Genomic DNA, 11,196 nt, shown 5'->3' with positions numbered 1-11,196 from the left:
GCCTCGCTCTTGGCTGACTGAACCCTTCTGGGAGTGGTAAAGTAAAACAACAACATTGACTCACAAATGTCTTTTTAATGTGGGAGCGTGGTGTATGTGAGAGCTGCTTTGCATGGCCACACCCACCAAAGTCCCCATGGCTGCACAGCCCGTGCGGACGCCACAAGATAATACACAATGTAACAAGCCTAGTTGTAGTATTCCTTCTTTGTGCCTTATGGATGTTGTGTTATGAACAGGTTTGTAAATGACCACACAGGCTCGCCTTCCATTATGAGAGGGCTAAAAAGCACCTTTGGCTATGTTCACATTACAAGCCTCATTGCTCAAATCCGATTTTTTTGCTCAAATCCGATCTCTCTGATACGATGGTTCACACTCGTTAGGTAAGTGATGCAAATCTGTCATTAATGTGAACGAACCGGCGTCCTGAAATGACCCCCATGAGCACATCCTACTCAGTAACGTCACATGAATGAATCACGTGCATCATCAACAAACAGCTCTCAGCTTTATTATTAGAGCGAGACGGAGGTGAAAAAGGTGAGATGAGCTGCTTTTCCACCGTTTACAGGCTTTAACTTCTGTTCGACGCTGCTGCCATGGTAACGCTGAATGACGATGCAAGTGGAAAAGAAGCACATGAATTCTGATCTGAGTGTCACATTAAGGTCACATGGCCACGAATCGGATATGTATCCGATTTAGGACCACATATGAAAGTGGCTCAGGTCGGATTTGAAAACATCAGATTTGTGTCCACACAGCCCTGAAAACATCGGATCACATCAGGGCAAAAATCAGATTTGTGCCACTTCAAACTGGTAATGTGAACGTAGCCTTAGAGACATTCAGGGCTTTCTCTGGTGCAACTTAGATTCCTGTGTATTATTTATATTTATTTTTGCTCTCCATACGTACACAGGTGTAAGCAAATTGTCAAAGTAGAGAAATCTGCTTTGGACTTTATGATAATTTTCACTCTGATTGAGCTCTACCATTGGAGTGCAAGTGCACATGCATTTACATCTAGTATGTAGTTTTATGACAGCTAGTTTAGCATTGACATTCAGATTTTCATACACTTGTAGATTGTTATGTGTTTGATCTGCTGTCTCTTATTTTAATATTTTTTTCCCAGGACTGTAAATAGTGACTTTTGTTTGGACGTTGGTCGTGTTAATAGAGCACTTAAGCTTATCTTTAGAAACTTCTGGTGTCCATTTGTAACAAATACACCCTCTGAAATCACTCAAGCATCATGTACCATACACTGCCCATGACTAGTTACCGTATTCTCTAATGCAACGTGTGGTTCTCAACTGACTGGATACTACAGTGACCACTTTTAAACCAACTCTTAAGACAAATTAAATCACAATTAGTAAATCATGTTGAAGAAACATTAATGAACTGAGTTTGAAATGTGACAACAGATGAAGTTTAGCCAATTTTAGTCCATTTTGTTTGACCAGTAATCTTTCTTAAAAGAATGCTAATTAAATTTTGCAGAACTCCTTTCCATAATTTCCAAAATTATACTCATTCAATAGTCAGGAAGTGCCTTGTTATAGACTGATGTTTAAAAACAGGAAAAATAGATTTAATAAAAAGCTTTTGCGTCTTTGCTGCATCTTTGCTTTGTACTGCTGTTTTTACATATGTGTAGGTTGTGGTTTGCACTGGGTTCCTTTTTTGCAAGAGGTGGCTAACAGCTAGTTTAAGGGGAATATGTTGAAAGATTAGAAGAAGAAGTTCCTGTCACTAATAATATAGAGACATCTGATAACAGAAGCCTGCAGTAGAGAATGGAGCTGAACCTTCTACTGTGTCTCCTGCTGTACGGACATCTATACATCACTTACTGTGGTAAGTAGACTGAAATATTAATACACTTCAGTCCCTGTGGAGTCGTTTTTTAGTTTCACAGTAATTTCAAAATGTCAAAATATCTACATTAAATGATGTGTAAGGTGTGTAAGGGCTGTCATTTAGTAAAATCACTAAATCCAAGAAGCTAACTTCTAAATTATTTGATAAGTCACTAAACATTAACATCTAGCTAACATGGTCCGTCAGTCAAATAGTCCACCAGCTCCGTTAATAAATTAAGCTCAATAAAGCATTGATGTTCATGTTGGTGTTCAAATCCATTTGATTATTCTTAAGATATTCAAAAAACAATGAAACCTACACTACGATGACAGCAGTTCAGTCCTGACCTGACGCCTCTGAGTTTTAAATGATCATTTCAGGCTTTCCAAGGTGACTCATAGCAGCACACACAAGATGTTTTACTCTGTTGTCATTTTTTTCTGACTCAATATTGCTACTTCTTTCACTTTTAACTTTAAATAAAGCTCATATGTTTGATTATTTTAACTTCTTCACATCATTTACTGCTAGTGCCACAATACATTTCCATGTTTGCAAGAAAAAAAATGTGAGCTGAACTGCTCTCTGTTTCTCCTACGCAGTGACTGCAGTTCAAGCTTGTATGTAACGCATGTTACATCACGTTGCCTATTTCTTCAGCAAACAGAGTCATTCTGGAAAAATGTGACTGACTCTCCCATCTCCCATCAGAACCTACTGTGATTCTTGTTCATGTAATGGTGTATTCTTCTTCCACCCCATTAAATATTTAGCTCTTCATTAAAAAATATGGACATATCTATAAATAAAGGTGATGTAGCATAACCTTTGCAAAAACAATGAAAATTTGACTTTGTTATCACTCATTTAACAAAGAAAAAAAGTAAGAAAAAAAATAATTTAATTAGGCTGTGTTCACACAGCAGGTAAAAGTGACCCAAATCTGATTTTCTCACCAAATCGAATTTTTTTGTTCGGCTGTTCACAGTATCTTTTAAGAGTGATCTGTAGGTGACGTCAGTCTGAACACATCAGCTCATAAACCGACCTGCATGCTCAAAAGAGCAGTGCTTCATGTTGCTTCACGTGGCTCATCCAGAGGTACATTCAATTGTATTTTCTTTTAGAACTAATTCTGGCGAATTCTACTAAAATAGGTTTACTTAAAATAAAGTGTTATTTTTTCTGTTACACAATAATACTAGGATATAAAGTACAGTAACCATGCAGTGAGTGCAAAGATGCAGTTAAAGTGACGGTGTGGAGTTCAGCAGGGTCACAGCCTCAGGAAAGAAGCTCTTCCTGAGCCTGCTGGTGCAGGAGCAGAGGCTTCTGTAAAACCTGCCAGATAGGAAGAGGGTAAAAAGTCCATGGTTAGGATGAGAAACTTCCTTGATGATGTTCCTTGCCCTGCTCAGACAGCGCTTGTGGAAAATGTTCTGTGGAGGGTATGTTCAATGGAGGGTAACTGAAATGTTCAATGGAGGGTAACTGGCCACCGGTGATGCGTTGGGCAGCTTTCACCACCCGCTGGAGCGCTCTGCGGTCAGATGCGGAGCAGTTGCTGTACCACACTGAGATGCAATTTGTGTGTATGCTCTCAATGGTACAGCAGTAAAAGTTCACCAGTGACCATGATGGAGGAATTGAAGGACCAGGTGAGATCATCTGAGATGTGAATACAAAGGAACTTGAAGCCAGACATGTGCCTGTCTCCTACATCTCCTGAAGTCCACTATGATCTCCTTGGTTTTTTTCTGGGTGTTGAGCGCCAGTTTGTTGACATCACACCATGCCTTCAGGTGCTGCACCTTGTCCCTGTAGGCCATCTCACTGTCACCTCTGATCAGACCTATCACCATGGTATCATCCGCGAACTTGATTATGGAGTTAGAGCCATAAACGGGAACACAGTCATGGGTGAACAGGGAGCACCGAAGAGGGCTCAGCCCTCAGCCTTGTGGAATGCTGGCGTTCAGGGTGATGGGGGGAGGAGAAGAATTTGTCTAACTTAACAGACTGAGGTCTGTTAGTCAGGAAGTCCAGAATCCAATTGCACAGAGATGTGCTGATACCGAGCTTTAAGATCAGCTTGGAGGGGATCACCATGTTAAATGCTGAACTGAAGTCAATAAACAGTATTCTGACATATGAGTTTTGACAGTCCATGTGGGTCAGTACAGTGTGGAGCACCGTGGAAATGGCATCCTCTGTTGACCTGTTGAGGCGGTAGGCAAACTGGTTTGGGTCCAGTGCAACAGGCAAACAGGACTTCAATTGAAAAAGAACTAGTCTTTCAAAGCACTTGGAGATGATGGAGGTGAGCGTGTCAGGGCAGAAATCATTCAGAACTGAAGCAGTCGACTGCTTTGGCACTGGCACACATTAGGGAATCAGAAGCCCTGGATGAACAGAGAAATTCTTTATTATTTTGGTAAAGTCCTTATTTATTATTTTGTGAGTTGTCACACAGCTGTTGACATGATCCAGGACAGAGTTGGTGTAGATGTCAATGTTGGTATTAGAGTCTTTGATGGCCTGGGCTGCAAATACACTCCAGTCTGTGTGCTGGAACTGTTGCTGAAGAAAGGAGTCAGCCCCTTCCATCCAGATCCTCTCACATCTTGTTGTGGGTTTCACACGGTTGATGACTGGGGTGTACTTGGGGAGCAAATAGTTAAGCTTTTATATATGATTGAATAATTGCATTATTTTATTCAGAGATATGTTTTGCCATTTCTTTATTTATACTCACCTTTTATTTTACAATAATTTATGTATTACTATTAAGCTATTGATTATTGTATTTATTTACTTTAATTAATTTTGTACTCCATGCACTTGAACCTATATCCTTCTAAAACATTTGATTCTGAATTTGTTCAAAGATAAATTTACCTTTTAATGATTTATCAAAATCACAGTGTTCAGAAACTTAAATGCTGTAACAGCTGTGAATTTTACATCTAATCGTTTTAAGATTCCTGCTGCTTTTTTGAAATCTGTATATAATTAATGGATTTTCCTGCTACAGTCTATGTTTGATCTTCAGTGTAAGAAACATGATAAATGCAGCAGATCTCTGGCAGGAACTGTAGTTTTATCTGTGCTAATAGAGTCTGTACAGTTCAGTAATATAGTGCATCATTTAAATGGAAGAAATACATTATACTTCACATCTCTGATGTTCTTCCTATCAGATATTCCACATGTAAGTCAGGCAGAGGGAAGCCGCGCCATCCTTCGCTGTGGAAACCTAGCTAATGGTACAGTGACCTGGAGCAGAGACATCAATGAACAGAGAGTGGACATTCTGACCACTCATAATGGAGAGACGACCAAACACATCGCTGATCCGGACAGGCACTATGACTCAAGAAAAGATCAGGCACTGATTATATTCAGACTCTCGCAGTCAGACGTTGGTAGATACTACTGCAGTGGAGCTACAGTGAAACTGACTGTGTCACCACGTAAGTCTGAAAACTACATCATGAAAATGTGTTTTAGCCCCACAAAGTAAATTTACTTTAGCTTTGCTGTCAGAGTGATCGTAAAATCTTATCTGAACAACTAATAATGAATATCTGATTTTTATTTATTATATAACACAGATTTGGTCAAAACAGTTATACCTGTAAAGGGCATGCTTGTGCTGCCGGCTGCCAGCAGAAGGCGACGGTGGCGAGGCACTGTTACTCCGGGAGACTCAAAATCCTAGAATACCAAGGTGTAATCAGTGCCAAACAGGCACACTTGTTGGTACCGGCATTTTATAAAGACAAAAGAAAAATACAAAAAACAAGAAGAAAAGGGTAAAAAGAGAAAGCAAAGTGGTTCTATTGTTTTTTTTGTGACTGAATTTTGGTTCTTAGATGCTGAACTGAAGAGTCCAGTTACACTGAACATGCATTAAACATGTTCCAGCCTGCATCAGTATTTAGAATTAATTCTTGGTAAAACTGTAAATTTTGTTTTCAATTACATAGAATTTACAGTCGGTTATTTTAAAGCTGTTGCTGAAGGTTTTATCTACAAGTCTCCACTTTTTTGGACTTTTGTTTAAATGTCCTGAAAAACTGTTGTCAAGTCAAAGTTTATTTATTTTGCGCTTTTTACAACAGATGTTGTTACAAAGCAGCTTTACAGAACAATCCAGGTCCAAGCCCCCATGAGCATTGCCTATGGCAACAGTGGCAAGGAAAAACTCCCTAACAGCAAGAGGAAGAAACCTTGAGAGGAACCAAGGCTCAAAAGGAGAACCCATCCTCCTCTGGTCGACACCGGATAGCAAACAATATTAGCAGAGAATGAGGTTTGACTATTAGTATAAGATACGAACAACGGAAAAAGCAGGAAAAACAATGTCTATGATTAAAAAATGAAGCAGTATTATAAGAAGGGTCAGTTAATACACAGTGTTGTACAGCAGGAAGCTCCATGGTGGTCAGACTGGTCCAGAAAGCAGGTCAGCAGTGGGCACCTGATCAAGGCAGATGAAGCAACAGCATCAGATGCACAGGATGGGCAGCTGTTCATCTTGATGAAACACACAGACAGTTCTTTGAAGACAGACTGATTACATTATGCAGTGTTAACAGAGTGCAGCAGATACTCCTGCAGGTCTAGTTATTACAGCCTCACTAAAAGGGAGAGCCAGAAGTTAAGAGAGACATAAGAGATGTAGGCGCCCCTCCGCTCCACCGTCGACAAACCTGAAAGCAGTAGGGTGACAGCACCAGCACTCCCAGTTCACCATAACCATGTCAACCAGTGTGGGTTTGAAAAAACTGGACTAATATGGTCAAACTTGTTTTTGTAAGGACTCTGGCTACAACATTCTGGACTAACTGAAGCTTGTTAAGGCTTTTTGCTGGAACATCCAAAAAGCAGAGGGCTCCCTGGCTTATATGGTATGGCGGTTACAGACCCTTAGTTGCTCTGCACTTGAGACCAACCCCTATTGTCCACCAGGTGGTTCGTCCCTTAGCGCTCCCTCGAGGAAGGCTGTTCTCCCTCTGGGGGCCTCAGAAAGCGGCCATGGAGGAGTACATTTAAGGAGGCACTAGCTCTGGGCTTAATTCATCCTCCCCAGCAGGAGCCTTTTTTTTGTAGGGAAGAAGGATGCCGGCCTTCGACCCTGCCTAGATTACAGGGAACTTAATAAAATTACGGTCAGGAACCATTACCTGCTGTCTCTGATGACCTCGGCCTTTAAGGCACTGCCGCAGGCTTTGAGGCACTGTCGCAGTGCCTATAATCTAATTTGATCATGGAGACAAGTGGAAGACAGCATTTATCACATTCACTGGCCATTACAAGTACCTTGTCAAACTGCTCGGGCTGATGAATGCTCCAGCTGTGTTCCAAAATTTCATAAACAAGGTTCTCATTCAAGTTCACGTTCGCCGGGTACTCCAGTTTTTATTGGAGAACAACCTCTATGTAAAGCTCGAGAAGTCCATCTTGGGCTTGTGGTATCCAATAACCAGCTGAGCATGAACCTGGTGAAAATTACGACCCACATCAGTTCGGCTAGTTCAAAGCTTTCTGGGCTTTGCCAACTTTTTCCGTAGGTTCATATGGAATTTTATTATGGTAGCCACCCTGCTAACTGACCTGACCAAGAAGGGCATGGGGTGTTTTCTGTGGACCACAGAAGCCCAGAAAGCCTTCGATAAACTCAAACGCCTCTTGATCTTTGCTCTGGTACTACGTCTCCCCAACCCAAGCATATCATTTATAGTAGAGGTCAATGCTTCTCTTGTAGGCGTAGGGGCAGTCCTATCTCAGCGTTCCAGGGAGGACCATAAACTCCACCCCTGCGCATTTTATTCTTACTGGCTCGCCCGACCCAAGTGCAACTATGATGTTGGGGATCATGAGTTGCTAGCACCAAAATTCCCTTCTTGTCTGAATGGATCACAAGAACCTGGCTTATATCCAGCAGGCCAGGCAGCCTAACCCCCATCAGGCCAGGTGGGCATTGTTCTTCAGTCAGTTTGATTTTGTTCTTTCTTACCAACTGGGCTCCAAAAACATCAAGCCCGACGCACTCTCCAGGCAGTGGCCTACATCATCTGCCAGTCCCTCTCCAGAGCCAATCATTCCAGAGGCCCTAATTGTTGATGCTGGGTACTGGCCAGGCACATCTAAAACCCAGAGCTCATTAGAGCCTTCAAGAGGGAACGAAAGGCTGGTTTGGGAGCTGTTCCTAGTAGAAGAGGTAATGATTGATTCCCAGCAAAAGTATATTATGTATATATATATATATATATATAAAGAAATCTCTTGAGTGTTCTCTCAAGTTGCTCTTAGTTGCTCTGTGCATGAGCCCATTCCCTATTTTCGACACTTAGCACTCTCAACTATGAATATAAGGGTCATGAGGTCGATTCTCACTCAGGTTGAACCCCCTGGTGTGTAATAAGCAGCTTTGGGACCAAGAAGAAGAACCTCTGTAGAAATGTGATGGAAGAAAAGGTAGTATGTATGGAAGGTTTATCTGTAGAAGCTGTGTCTCTTGAATTCTTGGATTTTACCATTTATAACTGAAATATTTATCACATCTGGATAATCCACTTGCATAAGGAAGGAGAATGCCAAAGAAAAATAAGTGAAAACAAAAAATGATTAAAAGCTATAAAGAAAATGGGGCTCCTAACAACCACCTGGAAGACCTGGTAGGCCACCGTCGCCATCAGAGAAACAGCAAAGCTTTCATCTTTGAGAGAGAGGAGAAAATCAAGCTGCTTCAGATCTGAAAACATCCACAGGTGTTTCTGTCCATCCTTCCAATGTGAGAAGACGACTCAGCACTATGGGTCTGAAAGGATGTGTAGCTGTCAAGAAGCTTTTTTTTTTGCTGATGCGGAAAAGTGAAAAACTTGTACCTAATGGCTGTTGTCAGTGAAGATTAAATAAATTAAGGATCTTTGCACAGTACTGCATGTCTTAAACAAAATGATCTGCCAGTGGAAAAGGACACTGTCTTTAGGTAAAATTACTTATAACAAGTAAAAATGTCTAGAAAGGGCTCCTGAGTGGTGCAACCGTCTAAACGCTGGCCATATCATCAGGTGATCGTGAGTTCGATCCCTGGTGATGCTACAGCCATCCATGGCCAGGAGTCCTACAGAGCACATTTGGCCTCGCTCTCTGGTTGGGTAGGATGGCACCTCCTTCTCCCCCATCACTCAACGTGATGCTAGTCAGTGCAGGCGTCTGTTAGCTGATGCAACAGAACTGTCGGTTGGCGCTTTTTCTCCCAGCGCGTTCAGCTGTCCAATGACATTGTGTGAACGGCAGTTCGAAAAGATGCAGTGGCGCTTCACAGGTCTCGGAGGAAGTCTGTGTTAGCCTTCACCCTCCTAGCGTTGACAGCATTGTGGGAGTCCTAACTAGTGGGTGGAATTGGAGAGAAAATTGGATAAAAATAAAAAAAAATGTCTAGAAAGCTAAATAATCGTACAATATTGTTACTATATATATATATATATATATATAATATATATATACAAATAAAGGCGTTGAAGAATTTAAGAAATCTGTATCACAAATAATATTTGCATATTTGTTTTGTCAGCCTTCATCAGTCAGAGTGAAACAGAGGGGAGAGACGTCATCCTGCCCTGTATAAATGAGGGTAAAGTGATCTGGAGTCAAGACACTGATGGAGGAAGATCAGATATCCTCAGTGCTGAAAATGGAGAAATCACCCAGAAACACAGACCTGATCCAGAAAACAGATACAGTGTAGTTAGTAGTTTATCACTCATAATAAAGAGCGTCTCTCTCTCTGACTCTGGGATTTACTACTGTAACTCTGCTCCTGTAGTGAATCTCACAGTGAATCCTGCGCCATTAAAAGGTGAGTAGAAATTAATTTCAAGTATGATTGGACAATACGGCAAAAAATATCAAGATACTTTTTCCAACGGTTGTGAACAAGGTTGGAATGGACAAAACACACCCGCAGAACAGCAGAAGCACATTTAGGCTTTGCAAAAAAATGGTTAATTTGTGATATGTTAATTGTATATCACCTAATAATGGTTTTGTGGATCACAGCTGTGTCTTCAGATGCATTATTAACTACTGCATCCAGCCTCCTGCACACTGAATATACCACAACACCTACAGGTACATTTTCTCTGTTTTTTCTCTGAATTAAAAGGGTATTCTACTTTCATCAAATCTAGTTTCTATAAATCAGAAGAACCCGAAAAAAAACATGATTGAAGTTAAAAGGCAATTCCCACTTTTTAAGTCTGCATAATTGAATCATTGAGATGTAAGCAGAGTCATTCAGAGTGGTTTAGTGTGAAAAGGTTCATGGTAAAGACTCTGAAGTCTTTACAGTGGTGGTGATGGTAACCAGGGGTCACAATGTTTACAACACAAATACAGATGTTTGATTTACTGTCCAAAACCACTGGTGAACCTACACGAGTCTTCTGACTTTTATATGTAATGTTGATGACGGGGATAATAATTGTTGTAATAATTGTTTTCTTTGGTAACTATTTTGCCTCACAATATCCTGCATCCATCCCTCTACTATGGCAGTCTAAATTTTCTGTTATACCCCCCCCCTTCTGTTTCTCTCTCTCTCTCTCTCTCTCTCTCTCTCTCTCTCTCGATGGAGTGAGTGTGGTAGAGACAGTGCTGATGTTTGGTGGAGTTGGTCTGGCTGCTCTGATGTTTCTTCTGGCTACAGTAGCTGCAGGCAGAGTGATCCTCCACCAGAATAGACAGACAGACTGGACAGCAGGGAAGGAGGCAGCCCAGCTCAGCCCCTCAGATGGAGAAGAAGGCCCCTCAAGCCAGTAGAAGCAAAGCTTATACAACAAAAATTATGCTGAAATGTACTTAATTCATTTATTATATAAGGTAATATTTCTTTTATAAATCAGCTACAAAGGTTTTCATTACCTAACAATTTATGTAGAATTAATTGTAATTATGAGTTAATTGGAGTTATTAAAAACTATTGTTCCAATGACTAAAGTGGCTTTTTATCATTTGAGAAATGTTGCTAAATTTCAGCCTTTTCTATCTCTGAGCGATGCAGAGTGATACATTTGTTATAGCAGACTTGATCACTGTAATGATCTTCTTACTGGACTTGCTAAGAAAACAATACAGCCACTAAAACTCGTACAAAATTTGGCAGCATGAGTCCAAACAACAACAAAACCCAGGGCTCATATTAGCTCTGACTAGATGCCTGTATCTTTTAGGATAGATTTTAAAGTTCTGCTACTAGTTTTTATGGCTCTGAAAGACCTTGAAGCTTTGCTTACATCACAGAGTGTCTGT

General features: G+C 40.9%; 1 protein-coding gene across 1 annotated transcript; it reads left to right on the top strand.

The window, feature by feature from the left end:
* The first annotated feature begins 1,771 nt into the window (after positions 1 to 1,771).
* On the top strand, positions 1,772 to 10,707 carry LOC118801219. The gene is made up of 5 exons (XM_036561400.1): positions 1,772 to 1,869; positions 5,076 to 5,348; positions 9,461 to 9,745; positions 9,946 to 10,017; positions 10,595 to 10,707. Exons 1-5 carry the CDS (start codon positions 1,809 to 1,811, stop codon positions 10,705 to 10,707), a joined length of 804 nt encoding a protein of 267 aa, XP_036417293.1. The 5' UTR covers positions 1,772 to 1,808.
* The last annotated feature ends 489 nt before the right edge of the window (positions 10,708 to 11,196 follow it).

This window comes from Colossoma macropomum, unplaced genomic scaffold, assembly GCF_904425465.1.
Source record: "Colossoma macropomum unplaced genomic scaffold, Colossoma_macropomum, whole genome shotgun sequence".
Taxonomy (NCBI): Eukaryota; Metazoa; Chordata; class Actinopteri; order Characiformes; family Serrasalmidae; genus Colossoma; species Colossoma macropomum.
The sequence above is the reverse complement of the archived record's forward strand: the minus strand, read 5'-3'. Positions and strand labels throughout refer to the sequence as shown.